This window comes from Mauremys reevesii, linkage group 13 (assembly GCF_016161935.1).
Source record: "Mauremys reevesii isolate NIE-2019 linkage group 13, ASM1616193v1, whole genome shotgun sequence".
NCBI classification, from domain to species: Eukaryota; Metazoa; Chordata; order Testudines; family Geoemydidae; genus Mauremys; species Mauremys reevesii.
The window spans coordinates 18,120,750-18,138,724 of record NC_052635.1 but is presented as its reverse complement, the minus strand read 5'-3'; the positions used below and the strand labels follow the sequence as shown (position 1 = coordinate 18,138,724).

At 51.7% G+C, this 17,975-nt stretch overlaps 1 protein-coding gene across 3 annotated transcripts in view; it reads left to right on the top strand.

The window, feature by feature from the left end:
• Positions 1 to 17,975, top strand: part of LOC120381247 (fer-1-like protein 4) — a 119,285-nt gene that overhangs the window by 63,113 nt on the left and 38,197 nt on the right. For all 3 annotated transcript variants that reach the window (XM_039499416.1, XM_039499415.1, XM_039499417.1), the window contains 5 exons: positions 599 to 772; positions 1,083 to 1,199; positions 3,383 to 3,544; positions 4,063 to 4,231; positions 6,168 to 6,271. In XM_039499416.1, the coding sequence (XP_039355350.1) occupies positions 599 to 772; positions 1,083 to 1,199; positions 3,383 to 3,544; positions 4,063 to 4,231; positions 6,168 to 6,271 (726 nt within the window). The remainder of the gene's footprint in view (positions 1 to 598; positions 773 to 1,082; positions 1,200 to 3,382; positions 3,545 to 4,062; positions 4,232 to 6,167; positions 6,272 to 17,975) is intronic.

The window sequence follows — 17,975 nt, the reverse complement described above, 5'->3', positions numbered from 1 at the left end:
ACAGACCACCCTAGATATACAGATAATTTACAAGCAAGGAGACAAGGCCCATACTGGAAATAACTTGAAGTCTAACTCCGGTAGATACAGGGCATGCAATGATTGTTGAAATGCAGGAAGGCAATGCTGCATTATCAGTGAGAGGAAGGAGTTCGTTGTCTTGTTCTGTATTGCACCCATTTCTGTGGTATCTGGTTGCATTTTCCACAGTTCAGATTGGGCTATTAGCATTACAGATAAGAAGAGCTGATCCCTATGCTCTCCTGAAGCTCTCATCTATAAAGATGAGAAGAGGAAGACTGGCTGGTCAGCTAAGTGCCTAGGGTTTATGGTTCTGTCAGTGGAAAGCCAAGGAAGGGAGGTGTGGTTTGATCCCTTTCTGAATGTGATCCCAGTACTGAGTGCCCTGTCGTGGGCTCCCTGCAGCAGTTTGCTGCAGCAGTGCATGGAGGTCAGAGATGGAGAGAGAGTCTTTCCGGTGACTTTGCAGAACTTGCACCTGGTTGGGATTCAGCCCGTTCTGGCATGTTGTACTGGGACCTGATATGCTGTGAGAATGCTGAGGCCGTATCCAATGGCTGCTCCTTCTTGTCTGTAGGGTTCTCCAGAATTTCTTGGCCGGGCCTTTGCTACTCCACAGGTGAAGCTGGTGGATGAACCATACTGCAAACCTGCCCTGCAGTTTTTTGACATTTACAAAGGAGCCAGAGCAGCTGGGGAATTAATTGCTACCTTTGAGCTGATCGAGCTGGATTACAGTGGTTACTTGGAGGTAACTGGCTTCTCTGGGGTAGCAGTGTGGTAAGGGGTGCATGGCAGCTCCTTCCAGCTGCTCCTGCTATCTCGACTTGGTAGATTAACACCTGGGGCATGATGCTGGGCTCCCTGCACTAGCCACATCCTCAAGCAGAGAGGAGCACTCCCATCGCAGGCGGGCCCCCAGTATCAATGGGCAGCAGTGAAAGAGGAGGACAAAGCTGGAGATGGGAGAGAGGGGTGGGAGGGTGGGTGAGGGGATGTTGTGGAGCAGGAGAGACAAGCTCCTTAATTTCTGTGTGGCCTGGCCATTTCCATCTGTCCAGCCTTCAGTGCCCAAAGACGTGGAACCCAAGGAGCCAGACTTCCTGGAGGACCCCCGTTCTGGACGCTTCATTATCCCAGAGGGAATCCGGCCCATCCTCAAAGAATTCCGCATAGAGGTGCCGTGGCTTTCAGTAGAGTTCTGAGCAGAGTTTCCTCTGACTGGTACCAATGCCGTGACTTTATGGCAGGGGCTTGGGTAAGGGCCTGGCACTCAAACATGCCTGTGCTGCCTCCTCTTGCCAGGGACTGTTGCAGGCCAGAAGTGAGTGTGGCTTGGAACTGGGGTGACATCTACCCACCAGCCCTATCACATTTCAGGGTGCAATCTAGGCTGGAGAGGGGCTGTCACCACCTGCACTGCAACGTAGGGTGCCTCACAATGCTTTGCCACTGTATCTCCCACCCTGGGCCCACCACAAACAGCCAGAGAGCATGCAGATCATCCCCTGAGTGTCTGTGATAGCAGCAGCCTGCCAGCAACACTCCACCAGCCTGGGTTTCCACTTGCTGGGTGACCCCAACACACTTCCAGTCCTGGCCTTTCCCCAAATGTATGTTCTGCGCTGTCCAGCCCTCTCCTCGGCAGTCCAGATTTTGGAGATCCCTTGAACCTTGTAAGGGGTCAATGTACAACAGTTTGCTTCCTTAAATGAAGTTACCAAACAATTTAGTTTAAACACACTACTGGATTAGTTTTGATTAGAGAAGACTAGAACGGGTTTATTTAACTACACGGAGAGAGATTTTTAAGTGAGTACAAGTATAAGGTGTGGAAGGCAGAAATGTTCAGAGCCGCTCGGGGGGGGGGCAAGTGGGGCAATTTGCACCAGCCCCCTAGGAGCCCCCATGAGAATACAGTATTCTATAGTATTGCAACTTTTTTTAATGGAAGGGCCCCCCGAAATTGCTTTGCCCCAGGCCCCCTGAATCCTTTGGGCAGCCCTGAAAATGTTTACAAAAGACATAAAGATAAAGTGCTTTCTAGTAACTAAAACTTAACAAATAGACTTGGTTCAAGGTGAAATCCTTAACACATGTTCCCAGCACGAGGGCTGGCCAAATTCTGAGGTCAGGACCCCTCCCAAAGTCCAAAGGCTGGTTCCTTGATCTTCCCAGGTGAAAGAGAGAGCGAGAGAAAAAAACCCTACCAGGGGTGTTTTTGCCCCCACCCTTTGCAATGCATTTTCCTGAGATAAAGTTCCTTCCAGCTGTGAGGATGAAGACACAGGGGTCTCATAGCGGAAGAGCTTCCATGTTGTTTGTTAAAGTGCAGATCGATTTGTTCCTGCCCCACTTCGCTGCCAAAGACTGGCCATGTGACCGGTCATGGTCAATCAACTTTGACGACACCTGGCTAGAGGTGTCAGCTTGTCCTTTGTCTTCAAGAAACTTGTTAGCCCCTCCCCAGGCTTGTCTGCTGAACGCATGTTAGTCACAACTTTAACTTGACATGTCATGTTGCTATATGCGTGTCACCAGTTTATTACTGACGAGAGAGTTACACTGCTACCTCGATATAACGCCACCCAATATAACATGAATTCGGATATAACGCGGTAAAGCAATGCTCCGGGGCGGGGGGGGGGGGGGGAGGCTGTGCACTCTGACGTATCAAAGCAAGTTCAATATAACACAGTTTCACCTATAACGCAGTAAGATTTTTCGGCTCCCAAGGACAGTGTTCTATCGAGGTAGAGGTGTATTAGTTTTCAAATGCTATCTCACAAGGTGTATTTTGTACAAAGACAATCACAGTGGTGTGTAGGGTGTGTATACAGGAGTGCGTTGGGTCACGAGCCCCCATTACATCCAGCATCTCACATGGGAAGTGCCCCATGCTGTTTGATTAGCTCCCGATCAGACTGAACAGAGGAGCCTGGCTGCGAGACAGCGCGTCGGCTCTCTCTCCCCTGCCCCCAAAGTGCTCTGCTGAGCCTGCCCACCTCCACTCCAGCACATTCATTTGTTGTTGATGACGTTTCTAGTGTTTTTCTCCTGGGAGCATCTGGGTGGGTGAGGAGCAGCCCTCACTCCTCCTGTGTTGGAAAGAGGGGTCCGAGTGCCAGGGACGTGGGAAGGGTTAGCAATGGGGCGAGGAGCTGGTGGTGATGCTGGTTACCTGTGGGGATGAGGGACAGTCTGGCAGCTGGACAGGGTGTGGTGAGATGAGCACTGGGATTAGGTGGGTGGATTGGGGGTGATTGTCCCTTTTGGGGGTGAGGGATTGGCGGCTGGGAAGGCGTGTGTGAAGAGTGCTGAGTGCCTAGAGCAGCTGACGCGCTTGGCTCCTGCTGTTTAGATCCTGTTCTGGGGCCTGCGAGACTTGAAGCGGGTGAACCTGTTTGAGGTAGATCAGCCCCAGGTGATCATCGAATGTGCCGGGAAGAAAGTGGAATCAGAAGTGATCGTGTCATTCAAAGAGAACCCCAACTTCAACGAATTGGTCAAATACATCAACGTGGTAAGCAGGGAGCAGTGCTCACTGCCAGGGCCTGGGCTGCAATGCTGACTCCCAGAGCGAGTGGGGGTGGGGGCAGAGGCTTAGCGAGCAGGAGAGAGGCAGAGTTTCCAAGGCCCGTGTTTCTGGAGAATGGGCACATACCTGCAGACTGAGTTCAGCCCCAGCTGGGTTCTCCCGCCGGGGAACTGGGGCCCATTAAAGACCAGCTGCTGATGGGAAAGAACGCTCCATGGCATGAATCCATTCAGCCAGCATCAGGGGCTGCCTGCTGGCCAGGCATGAGCAGGGCTCTAGTTCAGAACTGAGGTGCTGGGTCCCAGCACTGACTGGCGCTGTCAGGATCTACCTGCATAGGGAGCATCAGGGCCGCTATGCTAGGGGCTCACCCGGGTGCAGCTGCTTGGAGCGCAGCCCTTATCTGCCACCTGGACACATGGGTGAGCTATAAGCCAGGCTCTGAGCTGTCTGCAGGACCCTCCCCTGCAGCCCTGGTGACAGTGTGAGAGGCTCTTTTGCAGGATCTCCCAGAGCAAGTGTACCTGCACCCACCCCTAAGCATCTTTGTGGTGGAGCAGCGAGCTTTTGGGCGCACCGTGCTGGTGGGGACCCACGTGGTGTCCCATATCATGAAATTCTCTCCCAAAGAGCTGGAGGAGCTAGAGGAGGGGCCAGAAAATCCGCCCAAAGGTGAGTTTCCTGGTTTGAACTGTGCTCTGAACCCTCACATGGCAGGGTGGCACGGGCAGGGGCAGCTCCAGGCACCAGCGCAGCAAGCGCCTGCCTGGGGCGGCAAGCCGCGGGGGGCAGGCCTGCTGGTTGCTGTGAGGGCGGCAGGCAGGCAGCTTTCAGTGGCGTGCTTGCAGGCAGTCCGCCGGTCCTGCGGCTTCGGCGGCAATTTGGCAGTGGGGACGCTGATGGCGCGGCACCGGCGGACCTCCCGCAGGCATGCCACCGAAAGCTGCCTGCCTGCCGTGCTTGGGGCGGCAAAAAACATAGAGCCACCCCTGGGCATGGGGCTTTGTGCACTGCCAAGTGCTGCGGGGAGGAGAGGGACTGTCCTGCGTTTTCTGCAAGGCTGGCATGTCCCCATTGTCCCTCAACTCGCCGGGGCAGTGCAGCAGAGGTGTGATTAGACACCCCTTGGCTAACCCAGGCAGGGCAGGTCTGATGGTCTCCAGTGTCTTGCTGTGAGGCTGTGGACTCTCTGTGGTGCTGGCCTGAAGGGGCTGCTGACTGAATTCCTGCAGGGGTAATGCCTCACCCCCTCAGACAAGGCCATTAACCTGTGGTGGGGCTCAGCGAAGTCCCCTTTGGGGCTAGGGAACATATTGTGGTGTGAAGCAGAGAGGCTTCTTCCTGTGCTCTCCTGCATCTCCCAGGCACACACACAACATGGAAGCTATTGAAACGAGAGGTATTCAGAAAAACCAGTCCCACGCAGCCTACTGGGGATGAAGTACAGCATGGGGTGGGGAGTAATGCAGGCCGTGGGGGCAGGGTCATGCAGGGTGATACGGTGCAGGGGGTGGGTATGCAGGCCCTTGGGGACAGGGTCACGCAGGGTGACACAGTGCAGGGAGGGAGGGGGTGTTATGCAGGCCCGTGGGGACAGGGTCACACAGGGTAACACGGTGCAGTTGGGGTAATGCAGGCCCGTGGGGGCAGGGTCACGCAGGGTAACACGGTGCGGTGCGGGATAACGCAGGCCCGTGGGGGCAGGTTCGCGCAGGATAACATGGTGCGGTGGGGGGTAATGCCGGCCCATGGGGGCAGGGTCACACAGGGTAACATGGTGTGATGGAAGGTAATGCCGGCCCGTGGGGGCAGGGTCACGCAGGGTAACATGGTGCGGTGGGAGATAATGCTGGCCCTTGGGGGTAGGGTCACGCAGGGTAACACGGTGGAAGGTAATGCTGGAAGGTAATGCTGGCATGCAGCAGTGGAGTCAAGGCTGCACAAACCATTGTGATTGTCTAGCCTGACCTGCATAGCACAGGCTAGAAAATCCCCCTCAGTAATGGCATCTCTGCAGGCAAGTTCCTGCTCTGTTCAGAGGAGTGACCCAATCATATGGCAGGGTCTCTGTTCCTCTGCATTGACCTAAGCCTGCCATCTGAGTTGTCCGGGGCAGGCTTTATCTCCTCGCTTGGCTGCCTCTGGCTCACGGCCAGCGAAGTGTCCAGAACGCCTTTTCCCATTTGCCATCCTGTGTGTGAGAGCTGTGGGTGGGGTTTAGGACCCAGAGCAGACCTCTGTTGGCAGATATTCGCTAAGAGTTTCTGGGCCAGACCTCTCATTCCCAGGATCCAACTGTGGGACACAGTGTGATGAGCGCCCAGAGAATGCGAAAGGCAGCAGAATGCCACCCTGTTGTGAGAATGACTCCTGCAGCTTCTCAACGACGCCTTTCTGGTGTCAGATTTCAGACTGAGAGTGGGTGGGGGTAATGTAGGTAACTTGGGGATTACAGGAATGGCGTCCCTTGCACTGAGGTGCACCTGAAAGGTACGTCTGTGCCCTTGGCTCAGCGGCCATTTGTAATTGGTAATGAGACCCTGGAAGATTCGACAATGAATGAATGATCTTCCTGTTGGAATACATAGTCTCCATCTTTCTCATTCAGCACGGAAAGCCTCTGCTCGACCCAACATCTCCCAGACGGTGATCAACATTGGCCTGACCGCTAGCGACATGGGCAGCAAAGCCAACCCCCTGAATCTGGTGAAGGTGAGTGCGGTGTCATGTTGACAATAACCTTCACGTTACTCTTTGAATGGAGCTGCTGCTTGCCTGAATACCCTCTCTGGCTTTGACTTGGATCCTATCCCTAGGTTGTACCCAAGAATAGTACCAGTTCAGAAGTGACAGTCACCTTCCCTGTTTCAGTGCCGCCTAGCAGATCATATGGCAGCATAATTCACTTTTTGGTATAAGCCTGATTTTGACTGACTGCCCCTCTAATTTCCTCACCCCCCCGACTGTTGTTTCTGCGTGAAATGGCACTTGTCCGCACTGTAGAGAGAGAATACGTAGGGAGGAGATGTTGAGGTTAATCCGATGAGGGGTTTCTGGGATATGAGACGTGCAAAAAATTAGTTGTATTTCACTTTCTGAAAAATTCTTCTAGTGTTTATAAAGTCGTAAATGCCATCTCATTAATGGCTAAGCCTGGAAACATCTGAGCTGGTCATTCAGTTGCCCTGGATGAGAGTTACTGCAGACAAGCATGGGTGCAACATTTCAGAATAATTTCTGATAGATTTGTATACATCTGAGCACTCAGTCAGGTTCCAGCAGAGTTTCCGAGCTTCCCTGCGTGTTATAAGAATTGACTCGGAAGATGCAGCCTGTGGAAGCTCTAAACTCCATCACCATCACCAGTCTGAATCCGGCAGGTCACGGGCTCCCATAGCTGAACTCAATTTCATCAAGCAGGCTAAATACTCCACTGTGGAGTGTTTTATTTGAAAATGTGATTTTCACTGACTCACATATTTCACTTCCCATCACACCAATAATTCTTGCAGAGTATAGTTTCTGTATCAGAAGAGAATCTACACCATGTTCCTACATGTCATATTAGAGATGCCAAACCCCTCTACATTCAGGTGCGAGGAGCGGCGGGGGTTTGCAACCTGAAATCGGATCCCAATCAGAATTGTACAGCTCTGGCCCATATCTAGTTAAGACATAAATAACTTTTCACAAGCTTATCAGTATGTCAAAACAATGCCATTGGGAGGATTTAATTAGAATAAAACAAAAGCTGTTGGAAAACCTAGAAATTCAGTGCCAAGATTCAGGCTGAAAAAGCAATGCATTGAAGTCAGGAAATTCATAGTTGGGATTCCACAAACAGCTTTTGCTCTGACCCATCTGAATAGCCACCTTCTGCCTCTCCACCAGCAGTCTCCCTGCTCCATCTCTTACAGCCATGCGGCACCATGACCTCTGTCACATTCCAATACAAACCAGGGTGCCTGGACTACCAAACTGGAACTACTGGAATGACGTCAGGATTGGAGTTACATTGTTATTTATAGAGCGCCCAAAGTAAACAAGGTGCTTTACAGACAAGGGATTTTGGCCCTGCTTTGTACTGAAAATGTCATCAACTACCATACTGTAGAAATCCCCTTCATACTTGGCCCTAGGACCCCAAACACAGACCCCCCTTTATTTCAACAAAAACTGCACTGACGTGTATCCTCCATTCTGCCACGTCCACCCTTCAAGATGCATCTTGGGCTTGGCTCAGCTGGGAGAACGCATCTTGTTAGAACACACCTTGACTAACACAATGCGTCAGACTGTGTAGATGAGACTTGTGTGTCAAATTGTGTTAGCTGATTGCGGGTTACCAGTTAGTTAACCTTTGTTCTAACTAGATGGCTTTTCCCACTTTAGACAAGCCCCCTGACTGGCCCTTCCAAATATTTGTAACTCTCTGATGTGACTCAGTTGCTGCCCCCTAGTGAACAAGAGCACAGGGTCAGAGTTAAGGGTGTTTGGACAACTTTGCCATTGCATTTCCTGATTTTCACAATCTTGTTTCAGTAATGACAACATCCCTGTAAACACTGTAGAATTTCTAACCTCGTCGAGACTTTTGATCACAGTATTTGGAATCACTTCTAGGGCATCTCACTTCCAGTGGGCTGGATTTTCCTAGACCTTTGTGCGATAGCATGGAGGTAGCAATCCAGATCAGTGAGGGGTTGTGTCCCTGCCTGTCCTGGAACCCTGAATTCCTTAAAATGCTCGGCTGCTGTAGCTCCCTTGTTTGGATGCTCCCAGCCAGCATACAAGCATTCTTTGACTATCGGTGTGACAAGTCATCCTGGACCAGGAGCTCTGACTCCAGCAGCGTGCTTGCTACACCACGGCCACACTCTGGCCACCACAAGCCTTGGTTACACCTGGCAAGGTGACCCCTACTCCCCCTGACCTGAATTTTCCCCAAACCACATGTTGTTCTTAGAGTAATGGTTCCTATTGTATTCCACTGTGGGTTCTGCATGCGCAGCATGCCTCCAGAATAATGTCTGTGGTCCATGCATGCACCCAGGCTCGCCTTGTGCTTCCAACTGAGGTGATAAATGGAGCATTTTAAAGCATTCAGGGTTCCAGGACAGGCAGTGACACAACCCCTCTTCAGTTCCTTCTCAGCACCGCATGGTCTGGGTTGGAACTTCCAGTGTCCTCATCTCTGATGTCATTCTAAATAAACAGTTGTAAATCATTTTATTAATTCTTCTTCAAATGATTACTCATGTTGATTCCAAGTAAGTGTGTGTGCACCGTGTGCACAGTCATCGGAAGGTTTTTCCCCTAGCAGTATCCATTGGATCGACTGTGGAGTGGCTCCTTCATGGCAGTGTATATAGGTTCCTGCCGACCCACTGCCTCTTCAATTCTTTCTTACTGCCAGTGATGGTCATTGAAGCAGCTTCTCTCTTGCAAACAGCAAGCAATCCCGTAGTGGACTTTCATTCAGTGTTACCTGTAAATAGTTAAAATTTTATAGTTAATGTAAATAGTATAGTTAGTTTAGATAAGTTTCAGTTGGGAGTCTCCCACCCATCTCGTTTCTCCTCCCGGGGACTGGGGCAAGTCTTGGTCTCAGGGTTTCAAGCTGTGCAGGTCCTGCCTGAAGCCTATGCCAAAGGGAGACCCACATGACTCCTGTCTGGGGTGCCTGGGAGAGGCACATCAACTGGACAAGTGCAAAAACTGCAAAGACTTGAGACCAAGGACCAAAAAAGAGAGGGACATCAGGCTGAAACTGCTCCTTATGGAGTCAGCCCTTTGTCCCCAGCCAGCCCAGGTGACGTCCAACCCCAAACCCGGCACTTTGGTGCGGAGCGCACTGGCCTTGGTAAGGGAGGCCATGGCACCAAGAAAGGACTCGGGCTCCAGGGACCCCCAGCAGAAGGGCTCCAGGGACTTCCCCAGTGCTGAAGACCTGTTCCGGTGCAAGTGCCTGTCACTGCTTCCTTTTGCCGATGCCACACAAGAAGAAGAAGACGGACAGAGGGCGCTTTCCCACTTAAGTAGTGGAGCGAGCAGGCACCAGTGGGGCGTGTCCCACATCAGGACACCCGGCTCTGACTCTGCCAACACCGTTGACTCCAGCCTCCCAGGGAGGTCTGTCGAGTCCGGTTCTCGTGGACTTCCCAGTAATGGAGCAGGAGTGTAGGGAGGAGGACATAGACCTTCTATACCGGACACCTTTGAGGAGGCTAGGGACCTCATAGCGATGATGGTGCAGTCCCCGGCACCGGCACCACAGAGAGGCACTTTGCCCTCAAGAGGCAAGTTAACAATGATGTGGCAACTCTCGCCCTCACCTCGGCAACACTCTCCGGCACGGTCTTTGTCTGCACCGCCCTGGTTGCTGAGGTTGGAGTATTCATCGGACTCGGAGGCGGAGTCGTATGCCTCTAGGCGGAGCCGGAACCTTTCCCGGCACCGCTCAAGGCAAGAAGAAGGGCAGCCACTACCCGTGATGTTGTGGTCTCGGCCCTTCTGGACCCCAGGGGCCTACCACCAAACCCAAGGGCTGGGGTCCAGATCCGTGTCGGTGGCTTCAGAGGCTTGGGTCCCTCCATCATTGACTTCGGTAGCCTGGGAACCTCTGCGAGGGCAGGCAGGCACCAATGGGCACACAGGTTGGCACCGAGAATGCTGCGGGACCTGGCAGCACACAAGGTGTCTCAATGCAGGGGGATCCCCACAAACCAGAGGAGCAGGAGGACCCATTGCCCCTATGGGAATCGTCCTCACCCTCCCTGGATGAGGCTCTGGTGGGTACCTCCACCACACTGCCTGCAATGGACACCAGGGCACACCAGGAGCTGGTCAGGAGGATGGCTCAGAACCTAGACATGCAGGTTGATGAGACTGATCCCATGCAGGACATTCTGGTCCCTGAGGGCCCTTTGAGGGGGCTCTGACCCTTATTAAAACTATCCAGAACACCACTAAGGTGCTGTGACAAACACCCGCCTCTGTTCCCTTCACGGAGAAAGGGGTAGAAAAGAAATATTTTGTGCCATCCAAGGGGTATGAGCACTTGTTTACCCACCATTAACCTAGTACTCTGGTGGTAGAGGCAGCCAACCAAAAAGAAAGACAGGGAGAACTGGGGCCGACACCTACGTCCAAAGAGGCAAAGAAGCAGGATCTCTTTGGTAGGAAGGTGAATTCTACTGGGGGACTCCAGCCTCACATATCCAACCAGAAATCGATCCTGAGCCGCTATAGCTACAATTCCTTGAACACATTGTCTAAGTTCCAGGAACAGCTGCCAGTGGACTCCTGCTCTGAATTTGCGGCTGTCTTAGAGGAGGGCAAGGTAGTCGCGAGGACCTCCCTACAGGCCGCCTTGGACTCAGCAGACTCAGCAACTCGGACTATGCCAACTGCGATAGCCACGAGATGCAGCTCTTGGCTTCAAGTCTCGGGATTCCTGCATGAAGTCCAAAACACCATCCAGGACTTGCCTTTTGACTGTCCAGGACTCTTTTCAGAGCAAACAGACACTAGGCTCCACAGCCTGAAGTTCCTTGGGCTTCATATGCCAGCCCCCCCAGAGAAAACCCTTCAAGCCACAACCTGCTTCTCACTTCTACTTGGCTCCTCCCAGGCAGGACTATAACAGGAAGCAGGGCAGGAGTAACAGGAGGAGGCCCTCTCAGTCCTCTTCTAGTCAGGGTCAGGGCACAGCAAAGCAGCCCTTAGCCTCTAAACCAAACTTTTGAAGGTGTGCCCGGAGGCGACACACTAGTTCAAATCCCAGATCCTTCTCCTCCCTTTGTGAATCATCTATCCCATTTCTACCGTGCCTGGGTTGAAATAACCTCAGTCCGATGGGTCTTGAGCACAGTAGAATTGGGATATTCTCTCCTGCCTTCCCACCCATCATCCCCGTCCCTCTTCAGGGACCCTTCTCATGAGCAACTTCTAGTGCAGAAGGTGCAAATGCTCCTACAACTTGGGGCGGTAGAGGCGGTCCCTCTGGAGTTCAGGGGTAGGGGGTTCTAATCCTGATATTTCCTAATCCTCAAGGCGAAGGGTGGTCTCAGGCCTATTTTAGACCTGTGAAACCTCAACAGATTAATAAAGAAGTTGAAATTCCACATGGTCTCTGGCTTCCATCATTTCCTCCCTGGATCTGCGGGACTGGTACGCCGCCCTTGACTTGGAGGATGCGTACTTTCATGTGTCCAAAACTCCGTCCCACAGATGGTTCCTCTGATTTGTGGTCAGCAACGTTCACTATCAGTTCACGGTCCTTCCCTTCGGCCTCTCGGCGACCCCTTGGGTGTTCAGCAAATGCATGGTGGGTGTGGCAGCCTTCCTACGGAAGCGGCAGGTGCAGGTATGCCTGTACCTAGACAACTGGCTGATCAAGGGCGAATCTCAGACCTAAGTGGAGGACCACGTGAGCCTGGTGCAGACGAAGTTCCTCTGGCACTGCCTCATCCTGAATGTGGTGAAGTCGACTGTAACTCCCACTCAAAGGATAGCGTTCATCAGAGCCCTCCTGGACTCCAGTCAGGCCAGAGCATTCCTCCCGGAATCCCGGTTCCTCGCCATGAGTGCCATCATAGAGGATCTCAGAAGATTCCCCACCACGATGGCGAGAAATTGCCTAAAACTGCTCGGTTACATGGCGACTTGCACGTACGTGGTACAGCATGCCAGGCTGTGGCTCCCTCCCCTTCAGGCGTGGCTAGCTTGAGTGTACAGGCCAAACCGAGACCACCTAGACAGACTGGTCACAATCACTCCTCAGGTCATCGAGTCCCTCCAGTGGTGGTTCAACCCACAAACAGTGTGTGTGGGAATACCTTTCTCCAGCCCTTGCTGTCACTAGTCACTAGTCACAGATGCGTCAGCGATGGGATGGGGAGCGCACCTAGGCAGACTCAGGACTCAAGGTCTATGGTCCCAGGCAGAACTTTTGCTACACATCAAAGTCAGGGACCTGCGTGCAGTGTGTATCGGTATTGACAGACAATACCACAGCAATGTTCTATATAAACAGACAAGGTGGTACTCGCTCGTCTCCCCTGTGTCAGGAAGCCCTGCAGGACTTCTGCATCGCCCACTCGATACACTTGGAGGCATCTTATCTTCTGGGCTCACAGAATGAACTGGCTGATCACCTCAGCAGGTCTTTTCACGGCCAGAAGTGGTCTTTCCACCCGGATGTCACGATCAACATTTTCCTAAGGTGGGGCTCTCCCCAGATAGACCTGTTCACAACACGAAGCAACAGGAAGTGTCAGCAATTCTGCTCCTTCCTGAATCACAGCCCAGGCTTGCTCGCGGATGCCTTTCTCCTCCCTTGGAAGGGGTGCCTTTCCTGCTCATCCACGAAGTCCTCCTCAAGGTCCAAAGAGAGGGAGCATTAATAATCTTAACAGCACTAGTGTGGCCCCATCAGCACTGGTTCACCACACTGTTAGACCTGTCTGTGGACACACCTATAGCCCTGCCCCTGGTCCCAGACTTGATCATGCAGTACTACGGCCGCCTCCAGCACCCCAACCTGGAGTCTCTCCACCTCACAGCATGGAAACTCCATGGCGAAACCCGTTACATCCTGAATGCTCAGACTCAGTTAGGAAGGTTCTCCCTGGCTGTAGGAAGTCCTCCACTTGGGCCATTTATCTGGCTAAGTGGAAGAGGTTTTCGATTTGGTCTCTACAGAAGAGCACTCCTCCATTGCAGTCATCCATTCCCTTCATCCTGGACTATTTACTTCACCTAAAACAGTAGGGTCTGGCGGTGTCGTCAATCAAGGTGCACCTGGCTGCGATTTCAGCTTTCCATCCTGGCTCAGCTGGCCGTTCAGTATTCGCTAACCCCATGGTTGGCTGCTTCCTCAAAGGGCTGGGCAGGCTGAACCCGCAAGTAGGCTGCCGATTCCCCCATGAGATTTTAACCTGGTGCTCTCCAGGCTGATGGGCCCTCCCTTCGAGCCCCTGGCAACTTGCTCTCTACTTTACCTTTCTTGGAAGGTGGTGTTCCTAGTGGCTATCATGTTAGCCAGGAGGGTGTCTGAGCTCAAGGCTCTGACATCTGAACTCCCTTATACCGTGCTTTATAAGGACAAAGTGCAGTTACGACCGCACCCGGCATGGTCATTGCTCAGCGAATGAAAGGTCTCCCTGTCTCATCCCAAAGGATCTCTTCACGGATCACGGCCTGTATCAGGGTGTGCTATGACCTAGCAAAGATACCAGCCCCAGCATTAACAGCACGCTCCATAAGAGTGCAAGCTTCATCTGCCATGTTCCTGGTGCAGGTCCCTATCCAGGACATCTGCAGGGTGATGACATGGTCATCTGTTCACACCTTTACGTTGCACTACACCATAACTCAGCAGGCTAGAGACGATGCCGCGTTTGATAGAGCCATGCTACAGTCTGTAATTCAGTGAACTCTGACCCCTCCTCTAGGGAACTGCTTGGAAGTCACCTACTTGGAATCAACATGAGCAATCTCTCGAAGAAGAAAAAATGGTTACCTACCTTTCATAACAGTTGTTCTTCAAGATGTGTTGCTCACGTCCATTCCAAGCCCACCTGCCTTCCCTCTGTCAGAGTATCCGGCAAGAAGGAACTGAAGAGGCGGTGGGTTGGCAGGGACCTATATACACCGCCATGAAGGCGCCACTCCAGGGGGCTCCACAGCTGATCTGACAGGTACTGCCAGAGGAAATATCTTCTGACGACTGTGCACGCAGCACGTGCACACCTACTTGGAATGGACATGAGCCACACGTCTCAAAGAACAACAGTTATGAAAGGTAGGTAGCCATTTTTTCTTAGATAATTTATAGATTAGCAGTTTTAATAGTTTTTAGTACCTTTAGTACTTTTAGAATAGATTAAGGGGCTCCCCCGCCCCTTGTATCCCAGGGGGTATCAGATTATGTCCAGAACTCTAGGGTTCAAACTCTGTGTCTCCTGCCCACAATCTTTCTCGGTCAGAGACAACTATCAACACTGCCTCTACTGCCTGGGAGAAGTTCACATCGCAGCTTGGCGCAGTATCTATCAGTCCTTCCCCAACTGTACCCGAGAAGGGTGGGCACTTTGCCTCTGTAAATATCTCATGGCCTTGAGACCCCAATCAGACCCAGACCCAGGGAACCCTCCTCCCCCCGGTACATCGGCCTGAATCAGCAAGGAGTGCTCCTCCTGCTACAAAGTCCAACTTCAGTGCTGGAGAATCCATCCCTACAGACCCCATGGCAGAGCCTAGTCAGGACATTCGGAAGCACTCCCATAAGCATGGGACCAAGTCTTCTTCTAAGTCTTCCCTTTCAAAAAATCAGATACTCCATCCACCAGTTCTGCCCGTGAGGACTTAGTACATCCTAAATCCCTTAGGCATGAGAAGAAAGCCCAGAAGCATTGGGCTCCACTGGCTCCAAACTGGGCTCCATTGGTATCACTGTCACTGGCTCTCACAAGATCCATGACTCTCCAGCACCGGTGAGGACCGACCACCACTGGATACCATCTTTGGCACCAATGGCCCAAACAGAAAGAGTCTCTCTGACACCTGGGAGATCCAGATCTGTGGCTGCGCCACCAGATGTTTTTGCTCTCCCAGATCCAGAATCCCCCTCTCCATCAGGACCTTCAGTCTCCAGGGACCTCATATCTCCTCTGAGAGACCCCCCTGCAGTGCAGAGCTTATTGCCCCTTCATACACAGCATATGCCTCTCCAGTGGCACTGACAGTTCCACCACTGGAGCCTGAACCCACATTTTCTCCCTCAGGAGATTCAGATCCACTGGAAGAACCACCTCTCCTGTACCACTTCTATCCTTTTCCCAGGAGACCTGCATGATCCTGGGAGCAATGTGCCCCAGGAGCCATTGGTATCCCATACCATGGGGACTCTACGACCATCCTTTTATCCCCCCTACTGGCCATATTGGAGACCATGGGACCAGTACTCTCCTTCAGAGTCCATCCTCTCCAACAGGGAGTCACCACCTGCTTCCTCTCCAGGAGAACCACTGAACTTGCCCCCAGATCTGATGTCAGGAGAAATACTGTGCTCCGATTCTGGCAGTTCCACTGGAACCAACTAGATTTACATCATCATAGCCAGACGAAGCAGTGACCTCAGCATCTCCTCACCCCCAGGATGACTTTAAACAATCTCACGACCTGCTTCACAGAGTTGCCAGAGAACTTTAGATCCCACTAGAGGAAATCCAAGACTCTCAGCACAAGCTTTTGGATATCCTCCATGCCTTGGCACCTATGAGAATTGCCCTGCCAGTCAATGAGGCCATACTAAGACCGTGCAGCATACCCTCACCACCTGTGCTCCTACCCCCAAAGGTGTGGAGAGACACTATTATGTGCCAGCTAAGGGCTCAGAATTTCAATTCTCACACCCAGCTCCCAATTTGCTGGTAGTCAGGCTGCTTCAGAGAGATCCAAGCAGCAACATCTTTGATCTATGCGAACAGCTGAAGAGGGGGAAGGCTTAGACCTACCAGGAAGGAAGGTTTCCTCTGGCTCTAGTTTACAATTCTGGATAGCCAGTTATCAAGCCCTATTGGCTAAATAAGACTTCTTTAACTATGCTAAATTTGAGGAATTCATCAATGGTTTTCTATAGCAGGACTGGGCCCATTTCCAAGCTCTTATGAGGAAGGTAAACTAATAGCCAGAATTGCTCTCCAGTCTTCAGCTGATTCGTCTGATACTTCCTGTGGGCCATGGCTATAGCCATTGTCATGTCATATGCATTCCTCCAGATTCCCCAGTGAGGTCCATAACATCCCTGAGGACCTCCCCTTCAATGAATTACATCTTTTCAGTGAGAAGACAGATGATTCTCTACATACCCTAAAGGACTCTAGAGCCACCCTTTGATCTCTGGTATAGGTCTCAAGACTTTTATCATCAGAGACCATATGAACCACCACATAAAAAGCAAAAGGTTGAAAGATCCCGCTTTCCCATGCCTCCCTCACCGGCCTTGACTTCAGGTAGTAAGAAATGCATGCAAATTCTTTCTTTCACTCATCCGCTTTCACCATGTCCTGATAACGTCAGACAACACTACAACTGTATTCTGAAGCAACAAGCAAGGGGGAGCAAAATCTGCCTCCCTGTGCACAGAAGCAGTCAATCTCAGGAACTGGTGCATCAGCAGTCAGATCACCCTATCCACAGCCTACCTTCCTGAGAAACAGAATGTTCTCACAGACTCCCTCAGCAGACCCATTGTGATCGATCAGGAGTGGGAGCTCCATGGTAGGGTGCAACGTGACATTTTCACACAATGAGAAACCCCAGCCAGAGATCCATTCGCTTCTCAGACTAACACCAAGTGCACTACATACTGCTCCAGAGGAGCCTTAGGTTATCACTCCCAGGGCAATGCTCTCCTTTTCTCCTGGTAGGGCCAGCTCAATCTGCTTTCTTCCTGCTACAACTCCTACCATGGGTGCTGCACAAGATCTGACAAGACAGGGTGACGCTAATCCTGATTGACCCCTTCTCCCCGAGACAGATCTAGTTCTCCAACCTCCTGTGCATGTCAGCTCACCCACTGATTACTATTCCAACATTCCCTGAGCTCCTGACCCAGTGCAACTGCACAATCAAACACCCTGATCCACAACTGCTCCACCTCAGGGCATGGTATTTGGAGGGGCATCATCTCTAGAACATGCATGTTCCTCAGTGAGCAGGACATCCTCTCTAATAGCAAAAAGGACTCTAGTGAAAATGTTACCTGGCTAAATGGACATGCTTTTCTTCATGGACACAGTGAAGAGGTGGGTTCACCAGACACTGCAGACATTCCCCTCATCTTAGACTATATCCTGTCTTTAAAGACATCAGGTCTATCCATCAGCTCTCTAGGAGTCCACCTAGCAGCCATCAGTGCTTTCCATCCTCCTATTAAGGGCCACTCTGTTTTCGCACAGCCACTAATCAATCGACTCTGGAAAAGCCTCCTATGAACCTTTCTGTCTTCTCCAAAGATCACAGCCCAGTGGGACCTGAATCTTGTTCTCTCAGTTCTAACAAGCCCCTATTCAAGCCTCAGCCACTTGCTCCATATCCCTTTTATCCATGAAAGTCACCTTCCTTGTGTAGTGGCTTTGGCAAGAAGGGTTGGTGAACTCAGAGCCATGATGGCAGACCCTCCATTCCCTGTGTTCTGCAAAGATAAAGTTTTCTTATACCTACACCCCAAATTTATCCCTAAAGTAGTTTCAGCGTTTCACCTTAATCAATCCATTCACTTGCCTGTATTCTTCCTGAAGCTGCATGCATCTGGAGATGAAGACAGACTCTATACCCTCGATGTGTGATGAGCTTTGGCCTTTTACCTGCAGAGAACAAGACCAATCCGAAAGTCCCCTAGCCTGTT